The sequence below is a fragment of the Camelina sativa genome, chromosome 14 (assembly GCF_000633955.1).
Source record: "Camelina sativa cultivar DH55 chromosome 14, Cs, whole genome shotgun sequence".
Lineage (NCBI taxonomy): Eukaryota > Viridiplantae > Streptophyta > Magnoliopsida > Brassicales > Brassicaceae > Camelina > Camelina sativa.
The window spans coordinates 22,209,238-22,233,067 of record NC_025698.1 but is presented as its reverse complement, the minus strand read 5'-3'; the positions used below and the strand labels follow the sequence as shown (position 1 = coordinate 22,233,067).

The window sequence follows — 23,830 nt, the reverse complement described above, 5'->3', positions numbered from 1 at the left end:
AAAAAAAAAAAAAAAAACAAGATATTCATAAATTAAAAGCTAATTTCTGATTCGCATTTTCTTGAAATGTAGGTTGTGTCGGTAACTTCATTTGATGGCGGTCATAGTCTCGATGTGCTGCCAGACACAGTGGTCCTCGGTGGTACTTACAGAGCTTTTTCTAACTCAAGCTTCTACTACCTTATGAAGCGTATTCAAGAGGTGCGTTCCATAATAACCCACTTGGACTAAGCTTTCGGTTTCTTTGCTATATATGTTCGTACTACGTAGACCTAATAATTCAAAAAGTCCAGAAACAGGGCCCAACAAAATTTAGACCAATAAGTAATATTCAAAGTGGCATACAAAACCAATTTGACCAACCCAAACAGAATTGAATTCAATCGATTAAAAATGTGTTTACTCAATTGGTTTTCTTGTTTTTTCTTTAAAGAACTATAAGACACAAAAACAACAGCAAAACTGAATAAGCCAAATTTGATTATAATTGGGACGTTATACACAAATAAATGTAAAAAAATATATATATTCTAAACATTTGTTAGTTTATTTTTTTCTATAATTATACTTTTAAATTTATTATTTTTGATAATTACAAACTAACTGAATTATAAATAGTGTTTACTTTCAATAAGGCTTATGAAACTAAAACAGAAAAAAATTGTAAACAACATTTTCTACTCCTATATATCTTTAATTCGGTACCAAATTGTCCAAATATCCATAGTACATAACAAATATGTCTCGTTGGGTTATGGTGCTTGGTCTCATCCGGTCCAAATCGTCTATTAACGAGTATAGGTCGTAACTATTCCACATGACACACAATGGACCAAAATAGATATGTTACATATGTATTACTAGCCTTTAGCTCTACCGGTATAGCATAACCAAACTAAAAATATGCTTCATTTAATTTGTATCGGCAGGTACTCGTGGATCAAGTCGGGGTTTTCGGTTGCACAGCAACAGTGAACTTCTTTGAGAAGCAGAATGCCATCTACCCACCAACCACAAACAACGACGCAGCATACAATCACTTAAAGAAAGTCACCGTCGATTTGCTCGGAGAAAGTCACTTTACGCTGGCTCCACAGATGATGGGAGCTGAAGATTTTGCCTTCTACTCCGAGATCATCCCGGCCGCATTCTACTTCATTGGCATAAGAAATGAAGAACTTGGATCAGTCCACATTGGCCATTCACCACATTTCATGATCGATGAAGATAGTTTACCGGTTGGAGCCGCGGTTCATGCCGCTGTGGCTGAGAGATACTTAAATGATAAACATTTATAAGAACAAAAACAATCTCCCGGGCATTTGTTTTTTAGGGTGGTTATATTTTAGGTGTTACGAAAATTATATTAATCTCTCTTTGCTTGGAAATGTTTGTGAAGAGTAGTTTTATTTTTGTCTTTTAATTGTGTAAACCGCATATGATCTATATAGCAGTATGGTTTTTTTTTTTTTTTTTAGCAGNTAAAACATTTTCGTATGTAAGTTAAATTTTGTTCGTTGTTATCATTTTCTCTACGAGAGCAAATATAACGGTTAGTTTTGGTTCAAATTATAAATGTTATGGCTGTAAGGAAAGTAAATTCAAAAAAAAATTATCGACTAAAGAGACATGGCACCATGTTCAACAAGTTTGGGACAATAACACTTGTTACAGTGGGTTTGGTTCTCTCATGTCACTCCAAATACTCATTTCTTGCCTGGCTAGCATCTCATAATCGGTTATACATGAGATTGAATGAGTGCATACACAATATGTGTTTTATATAACCCACTCCGGATCATTTTTTTTTTTTGGTGTAACTTAATTTATTTCAATATTATTATTGTTTTTGGATTTTCTTTTTTTTTTCTCAAATTAAGTTGCACATGATGTAAACCTTCTTTTTTGTTGAATAAATTTTGCACATCCATACAAAAATATAAATTTTATGAATTTATTTGAAATAAAGTTTTATGAATTTTAAACATGAAATGAACCCAAACGCAAGAAATATAAAAACCAATGACTATTTGAAAACAAATTTTCTATTCTCGCCGCATAATATTGTAGCAGCTTGAAGAGCAANTACAAAATATTGTAATCTTTATAGTGTAATTTCGCCTTGATTTTATTATCATGGGAATTTAAAGAGTATTTTGCTATGAAATTTGTAAATTAAACTCACTGTGATTGTTTAATATTTATTCACAACAGAGGATTCATATTTGATTCTTTGCTTGCAAGTGAAACAAAGAACAGTAACGTCAACTAAAGTTAACTGCAAGGTTGACAATACCCAAAGTTCAAGAAGAAAATCACGGAATTCGAAAACATACAGACGAGGAAGATTTCCAAAAAATTTGGGTACTTTGTAAGGATTAGTTAACTATAATACAGTATCACTTTTAGTATCTTTAAGTACTGATCTAATATTGATCTTTGCAATTCAATTTCCATATTTTAACACTTAGCTTGCAAGTGAGACAATCCATAGTAAGTAGCGTCGAGTGAAGATTCGTTTAAGGGGTTGAAATGGTTGATATATTAATATTTTACAGAAGAAAATAAATTTACAAAAGACAATTAAAAAATACAAGAAAGAAAAAACAGAAATTCACTAGGATACAAATGTTGCCAGCTTTACGTAAAGACGAGGAATTGATTTTATTTGAAATGGTTGGCATTGGGATGTATATGGGTCCTCGTGGAATCAAATAAAAGAGAAATATAGATGAATGGACAAAATAGAATTGTGAAAGAAATCTAGATTTTCACACGAACCAATTTCGACATTTACTTGTATGTGTAAAACATTTTCGTATGTAAGTTAAATTTTGTTCGTTGTTATCATTTTCTCTACGAGAGCAAATATAACGGTTAGTTTTGGTTCAAATTATAAATGTTATGGCTGTAAGGAAAGTAAATTCAAAAAAAAATTATCGACTAAAGAGACATGGCACCATGTTCAACAAGTTTGGGACAATAACACTTGTTACAGTGGGTTTGGTTCTCTCATGTCACTCCAAATACTCATTTCTTGCCTGGCTAGCATCTCATAATCGGTTATACATGAGATTGAATGAGTGCATACACAATATGTGTTTTATATAACCCACTCCGGATCATTTTTTTTTTTTGGTGTAACTTAATTTATTTCAATATTATTATTGTTTTTGGATTTTCTTTTTTTTTTCTCAAATTAAGTTGCACATGATGTAAACCTTCTTTTTTGTTGAATAAATTTTGCACATCCATACAAAAATATAAATTTTATGAATTTATTTGAAATAAAGTTTTATGAATTTTAAACATGAAATGAACCCAAACGCAAGAAATATAAAAACCAATGACTATTTGAAAACAAATTTTCTATTCTCGCCGCATAATATTGTAGCAGCTTGAAGAGCAAAGTATGTAAGAATGAGATCGGCACCAGCTCTGCGCATGCAAATCAGTGACTCCATCATAACTTTTTCCTCATCGATCATCTTGAGATGTCCAGCAGCTTTGATCATGGAGTACTCACCAGAGACTTGGCAAGCTCCAATGGGCAACAGAGTTTGGTCCTTCAACAAACGTATGATATCAAGAGATGAGAGTGCTGGCTTCACCATAAGGATATCAGCTCCTTCAGCTTCGTCTTCTCGGGCTTCGAACAATGCCTCTCTTGAATTTGCGGGGTTTATCTGATAACTTTTTATTTACCAACCATTTAACAACACCAAGTTTATTAGAAGGTGCAAGCTTAGAAACCTTATAAATGCATATGTACACATAATTAATAATTACACTTACTGTAATTATGTTGGTTTCATGCAAAAAAACAATCATAATACGTAAATGCAAAAGTAAGCACAAATGTAAAGAAAAAAACAATCAAGATCACTGAGGTTGTCTTACGTTTTCTTGTCTAATTCCACTTTGCGAAAACGGCCATATAATGAACTTGTATACCTGTTGGTGGAGTGGTTACAATTAGTAGGTTCGACATAATAGAAAATAAAGCAAAATGATGAGATAGTAAGTATAGTTTACTTGACAGAGTAAGACATGATGGAAACATGCTGAAAGCCCTCAGCATCTAGAGCTGCACGAACCGCGCCTACCCGACCATCCAACATCTCACTCGTACAAACAACATCTGCTCCAGCTCGTGCCTGCGCGCATCCGTTTTAGTTAGAATTTTAAACGTTTTTTTTTCTTTGATTCAGGAAGGATTTGTTTATACTTACCTGAGAAACTGCTTGCTTGCGCAATTGGTGAATTGTTTCATCATTCAGTATCACGCCTATACAACATACATGGTTAGTTTGAAAATTGATAGTGTGACTTGTTTTCTTTACAAAGCTATACAAATTACATTTCTTACCGTCTTCACGTACGATCCCGCCATGCCCACTTGATGAATACTCATCAAAATTGACATCAGTGTAGATAACCTTGTGAAATTATAAAGAAAGTGTCGTTATCATATTTGAGACCACTTCGAGCTAGTGAGCAAAGAGGACATATATTGAATCTTACGAGATCAGGGAATCTGTCCTTGAGAAGACGAACTGTTCTAGGAACTAGACCGTTGTCGTTGAACGCCTCTTCCCCTGTTGGAGACTAAACAAAAAAGTTCATCATTATTGCTGTATGGAAACTTCATTATATATGAGTTCATAATACTTTTAAGTAGGAAATGATGAAAACCTTTAACGCCTCAGGAACTTTAGGATACAACATTATACTATTTACACCAACATCTCGGGCGCTTGCTACCTGTTCTCCGCTCAAAACACACACAAGAGTGATTTAGCCAGGAAAAATATGTCATTCTTTTACAGTGAAGGCTTTTTTGAAATCAATACTATATAACTATAAGTTTTCATTTTAGGTCCTTTTTAGAACAAAACCGTAAATTAAACAAGATTAATTACTTACAAGTACAACAAGAAGACAAGACAACAAATTTCTCATCCCTAAGTTTTCATAAAGATACAACAACACTCACCTCTTCGATGAGGCCATGTCTCCCAAGCATGTAACGTCCAGGCATCGTTCTTATCGGAATGTCTACCTCACCTACAACGTTAACGGTCCCATGTGTCAGTCATGTAAGAAAAGAACAGAAACACATTGGATGAATGCAAAATAAAACAAAAAATAAGAAAAAACCTATTGTCATTTTTCATATATAACGGGGTTAATCCTATGTCAAACCTCCAACTAACGTACCTTCGTGAATGAAGAGAGGGTAAATGAAATTGGCAGGAGAGATATGATTCTCTTGAAACGCAGCTCTCTGGGTAGGGCACTTGCGGTTACGACGTGCACGTCGGCTTAGCAGCTGAGACACTTAATTCACATTAGATTGGATATATAAAAATGAAGTTTAAACCCAAAAAAAAAATAGATGTTTTCTAAGCGTAAGTTTACTTACAAGCGGCTGATCAATCACACGTGCGGGTGGTTTACTTGGAACTGGAGGCGCCTCGGGAGCATGTACCGGCCAAATCAAAGTGGAGTCGATCTTTTGCAATTGACAAGCAACTTCTGTGCTTCGAAAAGGATTAGTTCTGATGTTACACGACGTTGCTTTACGTCTAACGTAGCTCTTCTTCTCAAACCCTTTCATCCCCGGAATCTGGCAAGGAGATCTAAACATGGATGACGCCATGCAAATATGCTGAAATCGGGGAATAATTAAAAACTTGTAAATGAAACCAATATGTAAAACTCAGAGAGTGAGACCTCTTGTTTTATAGTACTTTTTTTTTATCCCAGTGAGAGAGAGAAAATTAAAAATGTTAAAATAACTTTTATTTATAGGTTCGCAAATCTCGATTAAATTAACGTGCAGAACCATACATGTAACATGATAAATTATCATATTCAAATTTCATTGTGAAAAAATCGTATATGCATATCTTAGGTGATCCGATAAATATATTTTTCTTTTGGTGTATAAGTGATCTACGAAACCTGGTATCTGCAGGTGTCAAGTGTCAACAAATCTTGTAGTTGACAAAATGTGATATGAATCATATATGATATCGTAAGTAGAACAAATACCGATCACCTCCGTCAAATCTTGTAGTTTACTTTATTTTAGACGTTTTAAATAGCGAGAAATTCCAAAAAAAAAAAAAATGTAGTTTAAATCTAAATAATTAGAAAATCTTATTTTATATAGAGAGAGTAAAGTGATCGTGTTTTACAATTTTGTTACGGGGACTGCATGTGACTATGTGAGTGTACACACACACTTTTACATCCATTACTTTTCACATCAAAACACAATGGCATCGTAGGTGTATATAGGGCAGTTTTTAACGGACACTCTGAGCTTGGAGAGATTTATTCCTACTGAGAAGAATTCTGAACTTTTCTAATATTTTTTTTTACAGTTTAATTATGTATTATTCATCTTTCATTTGCTGTTTTTGTTCTCTATGTTTGAATAATTTCTAAATTGGGTTTCAGGTTTTAAAAAAGGGTTTATGATTCTCTTATTAGTGAGAAAGAGAAGATGGACCATTTCAAGGCCCAGAAGACATTGTCGACCCATAAGACAAATGGTTCAGCTGTAGAAAAGACTCACCTGCAACAGAAGAAGACGAAAGTTGCTTTAGTACCTGCACCTGCAGAACATAAACGAGAATAGCAAACGAGACACTCCGGCTACAAAACCGTTGTGACAGTCTGCAAGCTACAGAAGTTGACTAAGCTTTACAGCTGTATCCAAGAATAAGATCAACCAAGTTCTAGATTGTTCTATGTATTTTCCCTATAAAACCGATTGTAAGCTCATTGAGCAAAGTATTGAGAAAATATATTATTTCAGTGAAACAGAGTTGTTCTATATTTCTCTCATAGTATCAAAGCCATTATAAACCTTAACAAGTGCTTCAATGGCAACGACCTACCCTTTCCCAGAAAATGTCCATGTATCAAGTTCTGTCACCATTAAGCTCAACAACAGCAACTACTTGCTATGGAAAACTCAATTTGAGTCACTCCTATCTTGTCAGAGGCTTATCGGCTTCGTCAATGGAGCTGTTACCGCTCCATCACGCACCAAGTCTGTCGTCAACGGTGATACAACCACTGAAGCTCCCAACCCTGTTTATGAGTCCTGGTTCTGCACAGATCAACTCATACGCTCGTGGCTGTTCGACACCTTAACTGAGGAGGTTCTCGGGTATGTTCACAACCTCACAACCTCTCCTGAAATCTGCCTCTCACTAGCTGAGAACTTTAATAAGAGTAGTATTGCTCGTGAGTTCTCTCTTCGTTGCTCACTTCAACTCCTCTCTAAGAGAGACAAATCCCTCTCTGTCTACTGTCGTGACTTCATCACTATTTGTGATTCTCTGAGCTCCATCGGGAAACCTATCGATGAGAGCATGAAGATCTTTGGTTTTCTGAATGGTTTGGGGCGAGAGTATGACCCCATTACTACTGTGATACAAAGCTCTCTGAGCAAGCTTTCTCCTCCTTCCTTCAATGATGTTGTCACCGAAGTAGAAAGCTTTGATTCACGACTCCGCTCCTACGACGATACTGACGCTGTCACTCCCCACTTGGCGTTCCAAGTTCAGCGTACAGACTTTGACACCAACTATCATGGTGGCCACCGTGGTCGAGGTCGCGGTCAAAACAGAGGACGCGGCGGTGGATTCTCTTCTCGTGGCAGAGGCTTCTCTCAACACCAGTCAACATCTTCCAACTCTGGTGAGTGACCTATCTGTCAGATATGTGGACGCATTGGACACACGGCTGTGAAGTGCTATAACCGCTTTGACAACAACTATCAAGGCGGTGACATCAACCATGCCTTCTCCACTCTCCATGTCTCTTCTGGTCAAGATTGGCATGCTGACTCTGGAGCAACGGCTCATGTCACTCCCAATGACTCTAACCTTCACACCGTGGCTACCTACTCTGGTAATGACACTATTCAAGTAGGAGACGGTACCTTTCTACCCATAACACACGTTGGTTCCGCCACTATCTCTTCTGCTTCAGGTACTATTCCTCTGAATGATGTCCTAGTATGTCCTGAAATTCAGAAATCTCTTCTCTCTGTCTCGAGGTTATGTGATGACTATCCCTGTGGTGTTTACTTTGACTCTAATCATGTGTGTGTGATTGATATACAAACTCAGAAAGTGGTGGCCAAGGGGCCTAGATGTAAGGGTCTCTATGTGTTGAAGAAGCAAGAGTTTGCAGCCTTCTATTCCAACAGACATTGTGCGGCTTCTGGAGATACATGGCATCACCGGTTAGGACACTCGAACTCTCAAATTCTTCAACTTCTCAAGAACAGCAAGGAAATTGATGTCAATAAGCAGAACTTCCCTTATTTGTGAGCCTTGCCAGATGGGAAAAGCAGTAGATTACAATTTTTAGCTTCTTCGTCTTGTGTGTTGGAACCCTTAGGTCGAATCCATTGTGACCTATGTGGACCTTCACCAGTTCTATCAAACCAAGGTTTTAAGTATTATGCAGTATTTGTGGATGGTTTCTCCAAATTCTCTTGGTTCTACCGTCTACGCACAAAATCTGAGTTTTATAACGTGTTCATCGTTTTTCAAAAACTTGTGGAAAATTGATTCAGTACCAAGATTAAAGAATTTCAGAGTGATGGTGGTGGAGAATTCACAAGTCACCGATTCAAACAACATCTCTCTAATTGTGGCATTCTACATAGAATCTCATGTCCTTACATCCCTCAACAGAACGGTACCGCTGAAAGAAAACATCGTCACCTTGTTGAACTCGGCCTCTCTATGTTGTTCCACAGTCATTTACCACTTCACTTTTGGGTTGACGCATTCTCTACTGTTAACTTCATCGCAAATCTTCTTCCTACACAGTCCACCAACAACCATAGTCCATCTGAACTCTTGAGCAAACAAAAACCAAACTACTCCATGCTAAGAGTGTTTGGGTCAGCGTGCTTTCCTTGCCTTCGACCTATGGCCAACAACAAGTCTGAACCCTGCTCCCTACTCTGCGTATTTCTCGGGTATCAGCCTCAATATAAAGGGTACCGCTGTCTTCATCCACCTACCGGGAAGGTTTTTATCTCTCGTCATGTGGTCTTCGACGAAGATATGTTTCCATTCAAACACCAATACAAAATTTTGGTTCCCCGGTATGGCTCACCTCTTCTTCAAGCCTGGCAATCTGATCCGTCTCCACCCATACCACAGGCCCAATCACAATCCTCTGCTTTGTCTGTCTCTCCCACAACTCTGCCACTTGACTCTGCTGCAGCACTTACACCACCAGAACCTGCAACTGCTGAGATATTGGAACCTATCGAGTTCCCGGAGGAAGACGCATACCAACTCACACCAACCGTAGATGATGCTAGTGATTCTGAACATACAATGGCACCACTTGCAGAAGTTGCACCTGAACCTGCTCTCCTAGACAATACTCACCCTATGCTAACCAGAGCTAAAGCAGGCATCCATAAGCCCAATACACGTTATGTTCTTCTTGCCTCCAAGCTCACTACTGAGGAACCGAAGACTCTTGCTGCAGCTTTACAACATCATGGGTGGAATCTAGCAGTCCTTGATGAAATGGGGACCATCAACATGCATCACACTTGGACATTAGTACCACCAACTGATGACATGAATCTGCTAAGCTCAAAATGGGTTTTTAAAACCAAACGCAAACCCGATGGGACAGTCGACAAGCTCAAAGCTCGACTTGTGGCCAAGGGATTTGAACAAGAGGAGGGTCTTGACTATCTCGAGACTTTCAGTCCTGTTGTACGCACCACTACTATTCGGATGGTGTTAGATGTTGCAACCGCAAAAGATTGGCATATCAAGCAGTTGGACGTCTCAAACGCCTTTCTACATGGAGAATTGCAGGAATCTGTTTTCATGTCACAACCACCTGGCTTTGTTGACCCTCAAAGACCAAAACATGTGTGTCGCCTCACCAAAGCTCTCTATGGTTTGGAACAGGCTCCCCGAGCTTGGTATGACACCTTTAGCAATTTTCTCATTGACTTTGGATTCTCCTGCAGTAAATCCGACCCGTCTCTGTTCACATACCACAAGAATGGTAAAACTCTAGTTCTTCTCCTTTATGTTGATGACATGCTTCTTACTGGGAGCCATGAACCTCTACTTCATGAGCTCCTTGATGCTCTCAACACTCGCTTCTCTATGAAGGACCTTGGATCACCTAAATACTTTCTTGGTGTGGAAATTGAATCATTCTCTGGAGGCATGTTTCTTAACCAAACCGCTTATGCAACTGACATTCTTCATCAAGCAGCTATGTCGCATTGCAACCCGATGCTAACTCCTCTTCCTCAGCAGTTAGACAATCTCAACTCCGAACTCTTTGCAGAACCAACTTATTTTTGCAGCCTCGCCGGTAAGCTTCAATATCTGACCATAACTAGGCCGAATATTCAATTTGCAGTCAACTTCGTCTGCCAACGGATGCATTCACCTACCGTTTCTGATTTTGGCTTACTTAAAAGAATCCTCCGCTATGTGAAGGGGACAATCACTATGGGCCTTCTGATCCGCAAGCACTCTAGTCTCTCTTTGTCAACATATTGTGACAGTGATCACGCCGGTTGCAAGCAAACTCGCCGTACCACCACAGGCTGCTGCACTCTACTCGGTCATAATTTGATCTCTTGGTATGCCAAACGGCAACCAACAGTTTCCAATTCGTCTACTGAAGCTGAATACCGATCACTCACAGCCACTGCTCAAGAAGTCACTTGGTTGTGTTTCCTACTTCGTGACTTAGGGATTTCTCAGTCACATCCCACTCTCTTGCAGTGTGACAATCTTTCTGTTGTCTACCTCAGCACCAATCCCGCACTCCTCAACAGGTCCAAATATTTTGACACTGATTATCATTACATCCGAGAAAGGGTTGCGTTGGGGTTGATCGAAACCAGACATGTTCCCTCCAAACTTCAATTGGCTGACATCTTTACAAAATCACTGCCCAAGAAACCGTTCATGGAGCTCAGATACAAACTCGGTGTCGTTGTACCACCCACACAGAGTTTATGGGGGAATATTAGTGAGAAAGAGAAGATGGACCATTCCAAGGCCCAGAAGACATTGTCGACCCATAAGACAAATGGTCCAGCTGTAGAAAAGACTCATCTACAACCGAAGAAGACGAAAGTTGCTTTAGTACCTGCACCTGCAGAACATAACACGAGAATAGCAAACGAGACACTCCGGCTACAAAACCGTTATGACAGTCTGCAAGCTACAAAAGTTGACTAAGCTTTACAGCTGTATCCAAGGATAAGATCAACCAAGTTCTAGATTGTTCTATGTATTTTCCCTATAAAACCGATTGTAAGCTCATTGAGCAAAGTATTGAGAAAATATATTATTTCAGTGAAACAGAGTTGTTCTATATGTCTCTCATCTCTAACGTAGGTGTGTCAGATTTGGGATATTGATCTATTTTGGTCTTCATCTATTGTTGATCTTAAGGTTTAAATCAGACTAGCTACCTAGTTTCTAATCTTAGGTTTAATTCATTGGGACACCAAAGTATTGTTGAGTTGCTTGAAAAGAACATAGGTGAGCAAGGTGATCCTTAGCCAACGAGAGTTGAAGTTAAGACACCTTTTGAACAAATCAATTTAAACTTTAATGCTTGCTTGGTTTGATAGATTCAAACGAGAGTTTAGGGTCTAGTAAATTCATTGCATAGATAATTAACGCCCCAAGAGTAGGTTAGCTTTACAACTGTGACTTGAGTTTTAGAACGATGTCTAATGCATCCCTATCTAATCACCCAAATTCGTGGTTATATCACCTAATGATTCCCTGCGCCCAATGTTTCTCTTTTGATTTAAACAATTTATTTACTTTCCGTTTTTGATAGTCACTTGCATTCACAAATTTTTCCATTGTCTTAGCTAGTTTTTTTTTTTTTTTTGGACAAATGTCTTAGCTATATTTAATTTTCATAATTTCATAATGCAAATGTTTGGTCTCTGAAAATTCGATCCTAAAATGTTACAACGACACCACTTGATCGTGGTTGAGTACACATTAAGTTATTACCTTTCATCAACAACTACAATAAACAATGATGAAACAATGATGCAAGGAAACTGATAAAGAGCTTATCTAAAACATGAATCACTTAGAATATGAATCACTTAAAAATCACTTATCAAAAGCATTTTGAAAACTCAGCTATAAGCTAATAGCCAATAAAAAGTGTGTGAAACTTATATGTCTAAAGATAGCATGGTTAATCTCCATTTTTTCATCGAAATTGTAAATAATTTCCTATCATTGCGTAAACAGTTGTTTTGAAATGTTTATGGATCTTGTAAACTCTTTATGCCGAGAAAAAAACAAATATTACCCCACTTTAGTTGTGCTAATTAATCAACTTTGCTGAGCAGTAAATAGTGTGAATATGCCCTTTGACAAATCAAGTAAACAGCAAGTATCAAGATTAAGTTCAGTAGGTTCGCAATCCGCTATAACCCTCTATCGTGACACTAACGAAGAAATCGCATAGTTCATTCAGTATTTTCATCAAATACGCTTACATGCATAAAAAATTAAAAACACATAATATTAATATTGGGTCAAATACTCCTCAATTAGTATTCGGAGCAGTTAGTAGATCTATCAAGATTCTATATTTAAACATCACATAGCAATACTCCAATCATCAATCTAACCTACCCAAGATCTAAACCTACCAACATATAATTTTGGTACTGATAATCAAACCTAGCAAACATATAATTTTGGTACTGATAATCAAACCTAGTAAAGCTACCTTGGTTTTTATATACATCACTAAGCACCAATATAGAAAAAAATAATGTAGTTTTTTTTCTAATATTCTCGAGAGAGAATGTGTATTATAAATAAAAACACAAAGTATCCTAAGTCTAACAGTACCTGCATAGTGCAAAACCATCTCATCCCTTTGCTACCCCATCCAACTTCTTTTGGAGCGCGGCTTTTCAGACTTTAGTGTCCGAAGGTCATTAGATCAGGCGCATATTACCAGATCAATTAACTAAAAATTTGCTCTCTAAAGAGTAAAAGCATATATTAGTCATTTATTTGTAAGAAAATAAGAAATAAGAAAATCGTAAATAAGTTAGTTGTTTCTTGCATGTGTTTTTTTAATACCTAATATATTCATACTTCACTATTTTATCACATGACATACCTTTTACATCATTTGTTTTAATCACTCATGAATAAACAGAAATTTCCTTTGTTATTTTTCATCCAATCTTAGCTCTTTATTTACGGTATGTAGCAGAGAAGTCCTAACTTCCCCGACTAAAATAATGTTTGCATATCTTAACATCGGTCGATTTCAAAAAGAAAGTTCTTGCATATTGGCATCTTAACATATATCACATGTTTGCCAAAAAAAAAAAAAACATATATCACATTAACTCCATGACCTTATATTTAGTGAAATGTAAACGACGTGATTAGGAAAAAAATTGCGAAAAGATGTTTTAAATAGATGATGGTATGCTCGTATATCGGGTATATAACTTTGTCGAAAAAATTAAAGTAGAATAGGTGAAAACACCTATATAAAGTAGTACTGTCTCACAAAATTGTATCAGGGCACAAAGTAATTCATTTACTCTTACTAATCTTTTGTTTTTGCTCTTGTCATGAGGAGCTTCATTTTAACCACAACACTCCTTGTAGCACTGCTATGCTTCTTCTCTCTCCCGATGTCAACCGTTGGTTTACCAAAGGAACCGTGGCGTAAGCCGTTGAAACTAGTGGCTGGCCGCCACTATCACAAAGGCTCTGGCCACCTTGGAGGCTCGAAGGTTAGCTCTTCTTTATCAGAGTCTAACGCACCCCTGTCCCCTCCAGGATTGTTACCGGGGTTTCCCAACATCCCAGGAATTCCTAACATCCCGGGGATTCCCATGATTCCAGGACTTCCCAACATCCCGCAAATACCAAACATTCCGAGGATTCCTAGTATCCCACAACCACCAAACATCCCGAGGCTTCCTAACATTCCGAGCCTCCCTAACCTCCCGGGCCTCCCTAGCCTCCCGGGCCTTCCTAGACTCCCGGAACTGCCTCCTCTACCGCCAGTCCGGTCACAAGTTGTGTTGCAATCGGTNATATTAATATTGGGTCAAATACTCCTCAATTAGTATTCGGAGCAGTTAGTAGATCTATCAAGATTCTATATTTAAACATCACATAGCAATACTCCAATCATCAATCTAACCTACCCAAGATCTAAACCTACCAACATATAATTTTGGTACTGATAATCAAACCTAGCAAACATATAATTTTGGTACTGATAATCAAACCTAGTAAAGCTACCTTGGTTTTTATATACATCACTAAGCACCAATATAGAAAAAAATAATGTAGTTTTTTTTCTAATATTCTCGAGAGAGAATGTGTATTATAAATAAAAACACAAAGTATCCTAAGTCTAACAGTACCTGCATAGTGCAAAACCATCTCATCCCTTTGCTACCCCATCCAACTTCTTTTGGAGCGCGGCTTTTCAGACTTTAGTGTCCGAAGGTCATTAGATCAGGCGCATATTACCAGATCAATTAACTAAAAATTTGCTCTCTAAAGAGTAAAAGCATATATTAGTCATTTATTTGTAAGAAAATAAGAAATAAGAAAATCGTAAATAAGTTAGTTGTTTCTTGCATGTGTTTTTTTAATACCTAATATATTCATACTTCACTATTTTATCACATGACATACCTTTTACATCATTTGTTTTAATCACTCATGAATAAACAGAAATTTCCTTTGTTATTTTTCATCCAATCTTAGCTCTTTATTTACGGTATGTAGCAGAGAAGTCCTAACTTCCCCGACTAAAATAATGTTTGCATATCTTAACATCGGTCGATTTCAAAAAGAAAGTTCTTGCATATTGGCATCTTAACATATATCACATGTTTGCCAAAAAAAAAAAAAACATATATCACATTAACTCCATGACCTTATATTTAGTGAAATGTAAACGACGTGATTAGGAAAAAAATTGCGAAAAGATGTTTTAAATAGATGATGGTATGCTCGTATATCGGGTATATAACTTTGTCGAAAAAATTAAAGTAGAATAGGTGAAAACACCTATATAAAGTAGTACTGTCTCACAAAATTGTATCAGGGCACAAAGTAATTCATTTACTCTTACTAATCTTTTGTTTTTGCTCTTGTCATGAGGAGCTTCATTTTAACCACAACACTCCTTGTAGCACTGCTATGCTTCTTCTCTCTCCCGATGTCAACCGTTGGTTTACCAAAGGAACCGTGGCGTAAGCCGTTGAAACTAGTGGCTGGCCGCCACTATCACAAAGGCTCTGGCCACCTTGGAGACTCGAAGGTTAGCTCTTCTTTATCAGAGTCTAACGCACCCCTGTCCCCTCCAGGATTGTTACCGGGGTTTCCCAACATCCCAGGAATTCCTAACATCCCGGGGATTCCCATGATTCCAGGACTTCCCAACATCCCGCAAATACCAAACATTCCGAGGATTCCTAGTATCCCACAACCACCAAACATCCCGAGGATTCCTAGTATCCCACAACCACCAAACATCCCGAGGATTCCTAGTATCCCACAACCACCAAACATCCCGAGGCTTCCTAACATTCCGAGCCTCCCTAACATCCCGGGCCTCCCTAGCCTCCCGGGCCTTCCTAGACTCCCGAAACTGCCTCCTCTACCCCCAGTCCGGTCACAAGTTGTGTTGCAATCTGCTGAAGTGGAGAAGTGCTTAAGGACAGATAAATCAAAGACATCAGAAAAATGCTTTTCACAAATATCGACGAGCTGGTCAAGCAAAGATTTTGCATTATTGGACAATGAGTGCTGTGACATCGTTGTGAAATTGGACAAGAAGTGCAAAAGACACATTCGTATGTTGTTGAAGAGCCCATTCTTCGTTCCTCTTCTTCGATACTCGTGCCACATCAAGCACACCAAATACTAAGCGAGTGCCTCCTATAGTTTTATATATACTTTCGCTTTTCAAGTATTATTTCCGTAGTTTCCTGCTTAGTTCTACTCTACGTTGAGTAAAAGGTGGCTATTAAAAAAAGAATCCAATAGCAGAAATAATCTAGTATATAAACTAGTAAATATTTTCAAGTGCCGTCAACGATATTATGGGTTTTCAATGTATTTAATTAACATTTTCACTAACCTTTTTTTTTTGTCAACATATATTTGGACCCTCCCTATATATTTTCAGGTATTGTCAATGATATTATGGGTTTTGTCTCGGTTCGGATATTTGAATAGATAACCGTAAGGTCCGTAACAAGCCGAAATTTTGTAAATTTTTGGTTTAGTTTTCTACCCAAATTTAAGCGAATATAACTGAAAATTAATCAAATAACTACAAAAAAGTAATATATATACTAGATACTAACCTGCGGGGCTGAATTTTTTTTAAGAACTTTTTAATAATTTATTTTGTTATTATGTTATTTATAAAGGTTTGTGATTAAAAATTCAGTTTGTTTATATTAAAATTTTTATATTTAAAAATGTTTATTGAAAATCTGTCAATAAAACATTTGCATGTAACGAATAAAATTGTTAAACCTTTGTTAATTAAAAGCAATCCTTGCTATAGTTGTGAAATAAGTAAAAAGATATAATTAACATGTAAAAAGAGCAACTAAATATAGCTAGTGAAAGTTCTGAAAAACCTCTTAAAAAACAATGATTTTTCTGTGGCTTCCCTTCTTTGTCTGTAATAAGCATCTTCAAGCATTAAATATATTCAAATTTCAACTTAGTTTTAATTTCCGAAAGAACGGTGGGTAAAAGAAAAATATAACTTTTCTTTAAATAGATAAGATACTATATCTATATCTTTTATTTTTTTATTTATTAATTTTTAAAATCTAAGCGGTTAAACAAAACTGTTATATATTTTATTATATCTAATTTTTAATAAAAAATTTAACCCGTGCTGGAAATTTTTTTTGATAAAATTTGTAGTTATATAGATTTTATTCGATTAGATTTTTAAAATCTTAGCTATTAATTTTTTTTTAAAGTACAAATTAGTTTTGATTCTAATAGATTTTTTTTTTTACTTTTCTACAATTTATTTTATTTAATGTGTCCCCAATTTTCGTTTTTAAATTAATTATATTTATTTAATTAATTAATTAATTTTAATTAAGTTTTTCTAATGGCAATTGAATGTAATTTTTTACATATTTTAAGGTTAGTTTCATATTTGTACTTCCCAATTAATATAGTAGGATATATACAAAAAAAACAGAAAACAGTTAGAAAGAAAATTGAAATTGTTTATATTTTGCAAACGAGTATTTAAATTTGAAAAATATTAGTAAAAACTGTTGGATATGTTAATTATTTGAAGTATTTTTGATTGTTTTGAGGGCCTTATACCTGATTAAGCACTAGCCAACAACAACCCTCCTAGGAAAAGAAAGCCCAAATGCATATTTTTCAAAACAATGAAAATGATTTCAAGCCCCTAACAAAATAATTACAATCCAAGTCCAATTATTAAAAATATACTTAATCAGTTTATAACAAGAACCAACCAAGAAATAAAATTTTAATCCAAGAAAATAAAGCATAAATTTTCCAAATTTCCAAAAAGTATCACAAAATATTATATGATTATTAGAGCAATCACATTGCACATACTGCTGGGATGTCTTTGACTTGTTTGGTAATATAATTAAAAAAAAGATTTAATCGCAATTTTTGGGAGACACAGATCTCTGCGATCATTTTAGATCCACAGAGACCCGATACGTATCATTTTTGTATTGGTTAAGTTTTGTTTTGTTTTTTTTTTTGTTTTTTTAATCTTTTTTCGTTTTCTTCTCACTCTCTTTCGACAAAATCAAAACAATGAAACAAAAAATCAAAACGATCAAAGTTTTGATCGGATTCCAGAAGCTCTCGCCTCGTCGTCTTCTTCTTCCTGCGACTGAATTCATCGAGATCAGTTGATGAATACAGTCGAGAAAGAGATCTCGCCTCGTCGTCTTCTTCTTCGATTCGATCCAAGTCTTCGATCACAGCTTCCAAATTAGAAAAGTTATTCGCAATTGCTTATTCTTGATATCATTGATTCCTTTTTTTTATGGTTCTTTAGCCGAATAAGTTTCAATTTTAGGGTTTTGTTCTGTATCTATCTCTCGTTTTTCTTCCTTGTTCGTTTGTGTATGGGATTCTCGATTGGGTTGTTTGATATTTCATATATATTCTTGTTACGTTTAAACTTGGTTACAATTTGGAGCTGTGGTATGATGTTACTATATTTTACCATATTTAAGGCCTTGTTTAGTTCATGTTTTGCATCATATAGAAATGATTCCTTGGGTTTTATAGCCATTTATGTCCAAATATACACTTAGGATGTTTAGAAGCATGCATTGCATACATTTGTGCATTTGGAGTATTATTAGGTGTTATGGAGCTCTAAAAGGGTAAGGAAGGACTTGGTGTTATTTCTGGAGCTAAACAAGAAGACTGAAAGTATCAGGAAGTGGATTCGCAAGGCAACTCGACCACAGCACTCGAGCAGGCACATGGTCGAGTACTCAGTCGGATTCATAACGAGATTCTCAAAGATCGATCCAAATGAAGATCTTCCGTTGCGATTCAGGTTCCGCATCCTTCATGAGAGTTGTAGGAAATTGAGATAACGTTCTAATGACGGTGGTGTAAAGGCAATCAGAGGTGTAGTGCAAGAGTTATCCCGATTTTACTGAACGGATATCATCCCAGATCGAAGACTTGAGCTACGTGACGGACCAACCACTCGACCATGAAATCGACCGAGCACATGGTCGAGCTGACCGCCGCCTCTCTGTTTTGTCCTCTAGCTAACTAGGGCTTCTCTCTCTTTACTATATATATGTGTACTGGCACTTGTGGCCGAAGAAAGAGACCCTGGAGACCATGTAGACACCTCATAACCTAGTTTTTGCCATTTTTCGCTGCTTTTACTTTATTGCATCATCTCTTATCTTTTCTTTAGATTTTCATAGATTTGTAACCTTCATAACTTTGAATCTGTTGAATATTTGCTTTCACTTCTTTGTTCAATATTGTTCATCTTTATCTCATCTTTCTAATCATGATAGTTTCATTAATTTCTGGGTTTGTGTTCTTCATGATGATTTTTAGATCTTATTAGTGGCTTAGGATCTTAGGGATGGATTAGGCTGGGTAAAGGTTATGGTTGTTTAGATTGGTCAAGCTTGATTGTTATATATCTCTTCTAGATTAGATATGCTCTATGCTATTCTTATACTGAGAGGGTAAGGATAGATCTTAAGCTTCTTAGCATCACACCAATGTCTAAGTTGTTAGATAAGGCTAATGCTAGAGATTATCATGAAGCATGCTAAGAGATTAGATGTTTAAAGTGATTTTTGACATTGATGATCTGGGTTTTAATGCCTGCTTTGATATGTAATAGCTAGTGAGAACTAGGTCTAAGAAGTATCTTGGCTTGATTGTTATTGTCATGAGAATGGATTAACATGTATTAGAAGATCATTGTCTAGAGATAGCTCATTGTTGATTGAGGTTTGTTGACCAATTTAGATAGCCATAGCTTGAGTCCATCCCATGAATCCATCCTTAGGATTTTCTTTGTTTATTGATTTTCCTGTTTAAGTATTGTTAATTGTTTGTTGTTTGCTCTGTTTCTGTTCATTCGCTTGTCAACTCGACCTTTCACTCGACCACGCACTCGACCGAGTGCTAGGTCGAGCTCCATTTTACTTACTTGCTTATGCATTGTTCTGTTCATGTTTTCTTCTGCTTATTAGTTAATTATGCTTAGTCTTGTTTATTGCACTTGGTCTACAGTTTAATTCAGCATTAGTATTGTCTTAAGTTGCCTTAGTTCATAGCATTTCATTATTGTCATTAGGTTGTTAGAAACAAATCAACTTGATATTTGGCTTAACTTGAATGCATTGATCACATCTTGACTGCTTACATATCACACTCTTTATGGATTGACATCCTTTATGCTACAACATCATAAGGGAATTGAAACACCTTGCATTACATTCTGATCATTCATACTTATGTTTGTTTGTTTGATTGCATCATTCATTCATTCATAAGTAGATACTTGAAAAAGTTCTTGTTTCATGGTACAAGAAAGATTGGTTTCTTATGATTGTTAAATTTTTTTCTGAGAGTGGAATTGGATTGTATCTTTGTGATTATTGTGTCAGGAGGCATTAGAGGCTGCACAAAAGAGATGGACTACAAGCGATTTCGACGTTGGGAAGCCTCTTGGTAGAGGAAAGTTTGGCCATGTTTATAAAGCAAGAGAGAATCGGGTTAGTGTGTGTCTCTTTTTACAATCAATGTTATTGTTTTTGAGTTATTCACAGAAAGATTTGTCGGAGATGTTGTTGATTTGATGTCTTTCTTCTTAAATGCATATTTGAAACAGAGCAATCACATTGTGGCTTTAAAGGTTCTTTTTAAGACACAGCTTCAACAGTCACAAGTTGAGCACCAACTTCGTAGGGAAGTTGAGATTCAGTCTCATCTTCTGCATTGAGTTGAGTTAACCCGCTTCTCTCTTGCTTTATAAACATGGTTTTGAGTTGACGTCACTATGGTTACTTCTACGATCAGGAGTTATGTTGTGAGAATTTTAAGATTCTTGTTGTTTACATTACAATGTTTGTCTCTGTGATAATAACAGTTTCTCAAATACCTTTTGTTGCAGAACAGAGTTTAAATCAGAGACGTCTGCTCCTTGGTGCCACCATCGCGTGTCCTAAAGTTGATGCTTTCATCGCTGCTTCCCAAAGAAGGTAAGGTTAAAAAGCTTTTCTAAACTAGAATCCGATTGATTGTTGACATTGATTTCTTGTTTGATTTGTAGTATTGTAGAATGGTAGTAAGCTGTTTGATTTTCGATTGATTGTTGACATTGATTTCTTGTTTTAAGTCTTGTTTTTAGAATAAAAAGGTATTGATTTATTGTATGGTTATGTTTGAAGTTTTTCTTGAAGTTTTGCTTTGTTGTTGACATTGATAGCTTCTTTTGTCACACTTAAACACAAATGGGTAGGTAGTTGTAAAAGTTAAACACTTATTGTTTAGTTCTCAATGCTTGGTAGTTAAGAACTTACTAAATGCTTGGTAGTTAAGCACTTACTAAATGCTTGGTAGTTGTAACACTTAAACACAAAAAACATTTGTAAACCTAACCTTAAAGGTTTACAATAAACCAAACTACCAAACTCTTCCTTCTCCTTCAACGCTTAAATGGTCTCGGAGATTTGCTATTTATGTCGCTTCTATGGTTCTCTATCCCCCAAGCCAATTCTTCTTCTCTCCATCTTTCATAGACTTTAGGGTATGGATTCTAGCAATTCATATAGGTTTTCTCTAAACTTTACAGACCTCTTGACTAGCCAAGTTGGGGTGAATAATCCAGAATCTCTTCCATCTTTTTCTCCTCCTATCCAATCAAGCTCATCACCTATCCAAATAAGCTCTTCACATATTCAAATAAGCTCATCACCTATCCCTCAGTTTAGTACACAATTTAGTGATGTCAAAGAGGTAGATGAAAACTCAAGCGAAGCTAGAATCCGATGGACTGCCCAGGAAGATATTGTCTTGATCAGTGGTTGGTTAAACACTAGCAAAGATCCTGTCGTGGGCAATGGGAAAAAGGGTGGTTCCTTTTGGGAGTGAATTGCATTCTACTATGGAGCGAGTGAAGCAGTAGCGGGTAAACCAAAGAGAGGGGCCAGTCAATGTAAGCAGAGGTGCAAACAAATAAATGAGACTGTCAATGTCAACAAGTTTGTAGGATGCTACAACCAAGCTTCGAGTCGGAGAACCAGTGGCCAGTCAGAAGATGATGCTACGGGAAGGTTGGGTCTGTCTGGATTACAAAAGTGTACAGCAGCCATTCATATTTTGGCATATGGCTGTGCAACTGATGCAGTTGATGAATACCTCTACCTCGCAGATAGCACAGCAATGCTATGCTTGGAAAATTTTGTGGAGGGAATTATATATTTGTTTCAAGATACGTACCTAAGAAGACCTACATCAGAGGATCTCCAATGATTACTCAATCAAGGAGAAGCCCGCGAATTTCCCGGGATGATCGGAAACATTGATTGTATGCATTAGGAATTGGAGAATTGTCCAACAGCTTGGAAAGGACAGTATTATCATGGATCTGGAAAACGTACAATCGTTTTAGAGGCTGTGGCATCGCAAGATCTCTGGATTTGGCATGCATTTTTTGGTCCTCCAGGTACTTTAAATGATATCAATGTTCTTGACCGTTCACCAGTTTTTGATGACATCTTAGAAGGTCGAGCTCCGAAAGTATATTACTTTGTCAATGGACGACATTACAATATGACTTACTACCTCACTGATGGTATATATACAAAATGGAAAACATTCATCCAATCAATTTCACTTCCACAAGACCCGAAAGCATCATTATTTGTTCACTGTCAATAAGTTGCCCGAAAAGATGTCGAACGTGCTTTTGGAGTCTTGCAAGCTCGTTTTGCAATTGTTAAAAATCCTGCACTTTTTTTGGATAAGGCAAAAATAGGAAAGATAATGCGAGCATGTATCATATTGCACATTATGATAGTAGAAGATGAACGAGATGGATACAATTTGTACAATGTAGCAGAATTCCATCAAGGAGAAGGAAGCGGGACTTCAAATGTCGATTTATTATATTCTACAGATAGGATTAACAATCTCGGCAATGTGATGGGCGCTTGGAATCAAGTTCGTGATACAACGCAACATCGACGACTTAAAGCTGATTTGGTTGAACATATCTGGCAAAAATTTGGCACAACTCAATATTAGACCGATGCTAATTATGTTATTCATAATGCTTTCATATGTTTCTATCATTCTATGTTTTTTTTTTTGTATTCAGTTTTAAATTTGTGGTTTTTTTAGGATTATAATATATGTTTTAAAGTTTTTTTTAATGTAATACATTTGTTTTTTAAGAAATATATTCTACTACTAGTTTTATTTTCCTAATATTGCTTACATTATATAACCAACATTTATAACATTATAAAATATACTTTAAACACTTTTTTAATAAAAAAAATTAGACACCCAAGAATAACTAATGGGAGGACAAAAATTAAAAACAAAGATGTGAAAAGATTAGTATTATTTTTAGTATTATTAAAAGATAGAGACACTCAGTTGAGTATGTGCAATGCTCTTTTTAGGGGCTATGAATTCTCTCGTCCAAAAAAAAAAAAAAGGGCTCTGAATTCAAAATGAATATGGGTTTTTTTTTTGTTTCTATGTAAATAAGCTATACACGATGAAAGACTCAATGACAATTGACAAGCAAGAAAAATAATATAACACAGGATTAATGTTGCATTTTCTTAATTTAAATTCCACCTAGAGCATCCTCATTAGACAACCTTTAATGGGTATCTTAACTTTAAATTAATATTAAATTAAATAATAGTTTAATTTAAGAACCCCATTAACTATGTATTATTTTTTTTCTCCATTGGTGAATTTTATATATGAGTGTCTTAAGAATTAAAAATTAATTATCTTTAGAAAATGTGAATTATATAGGAGGAATTCCTCAAAATACAAAAATATAAGTTTTTTCCAAAAATACCACAAACACAAAAAATTGATTTTTAAAAATGTAGAATTTATTTTTCTAGGTTTGGGTGAAAATTTTAGATTTAGGGTATAGATTTTAGGAGGAAGGTTTTAGTGTTTAGGATTTAGGGTTTAGTAGTTTT

At 36.0% G+C, this 23,830-nt stretch overlaps 4 protein-coding genes across 4 annotated transcripts in view; 3 read left to right on the top strand and 1 right to left on the bottom strand.

The window, feature by feature from the left end:
• Positions 1 to 1,469, top strand: part of LOC104742168 (IAA-amino acid hydrolase ILR1-like 6) — a 3,927-nt gene extending 2,458 nt beyond the window's left edge. Inside the window, exons 4-5 of the mRNA XM_010463139.2 lie at positions 73 to 201; positions 930 to 1,469. Coding sequence (XP_010461441.1) covers positions 73 to 201; positions 930 to 1,298 — 498 coding nt within the window. The 3' untranslated portion in view covers positions 1,299 to 1,469. The remainder of the gene's footprint in view (positions 1 to 72; positions 202 to 929) is intronic.
• LOC104743873 (probable delta-aminolevulinic acid dehydratase 2, chloroplastic) lies at positions 3,338 to 5,662 on the bottom strand. Its single transcript, XM_010464908.2, has 10 exons — positions 5,426 to 5,662; positions 5,221 to 5,332; positions 4,997 to 5,067; positions 4,696 to 4,764; positions 4,525 to 4,608; positions 4,370 to 4,439; positions 4,233 to 4,288; positions 4,036 to 4,157; positions 3,901 to 3,954; positions 3,338 to 3,693 (listed from the first exon to the last, which is right to left on the bottom strand). The coding sequence occupies exons 1-10, from the start codon at positions 5,660 to 5,662 to the stop codon at positions 3,351 to 3,353; spliced, it is 1,218 nt and encodes a 405-aa protein (XP_010463210.1). The 3' UTR covers positions 3,338 to 3,350.
• On the top strand, positions 13,564 to 14,179 carry LOC109125102 (pre-mRNA polyadenylation factor FIP1-like). The gene has a single exon (XM_019235569.1). It carries the CDS (start codon positions 13,676 to 13,678, stop codon positions 14,177 to 14,179), a length of 504 nt encoding a protein of 167 aa, XP_019091114.1. The 5' UTR covers positions 13,564 to 13,675.
• Positions 15,114 to 16,428, top strand: LOC104742167 (protein app1-like). Its single transcript, XM_010463137.1, has one exon. The coding sequence runs from the start codon at positions 15,226 to 15,228 to the stop codon at positions 15,997 to 15,999; it is 774 nt and encodes a 257-aa protein (XP_010461439.1). The 5' UTR covers positions 15,114 to 15,225; the 3' UTR covers positions 16,000 to 16,428.

Excerpts from the sequence above, each read along its gene's own strand:
- LOC104743873 (XM_010464908.2), bottom strand. The coding sequence starts at position 5,662 with ATGGCGTCATCCATGTTTAGATCTCCTTGCCAGATTCCGGGGATGAAA. Across the intron at positions 4,609-4,695 it reads AAGTTCCTGAGGCGTTAAAG|TCTCCAACAGGGGAAGAGGC; the intron begins GTTTTCATCATT and ends TTTTTTGTTTAG. Across the intron at positions 4,158-4,232 it reads GCAAGCAAGCAGTTTCTCAG|GCACGAGCTGGAGCAGATGT; the intron begins GTAAGTATAAAC and ends GGATGCGCGCAG.
- LOC104742167 (XM_010463137.1), top strand. The coding sequence starts at position 15,226 with ATGAGGAGCTTCATTTTAACCACAACACTCCTTGTAGCACTGCTATGC.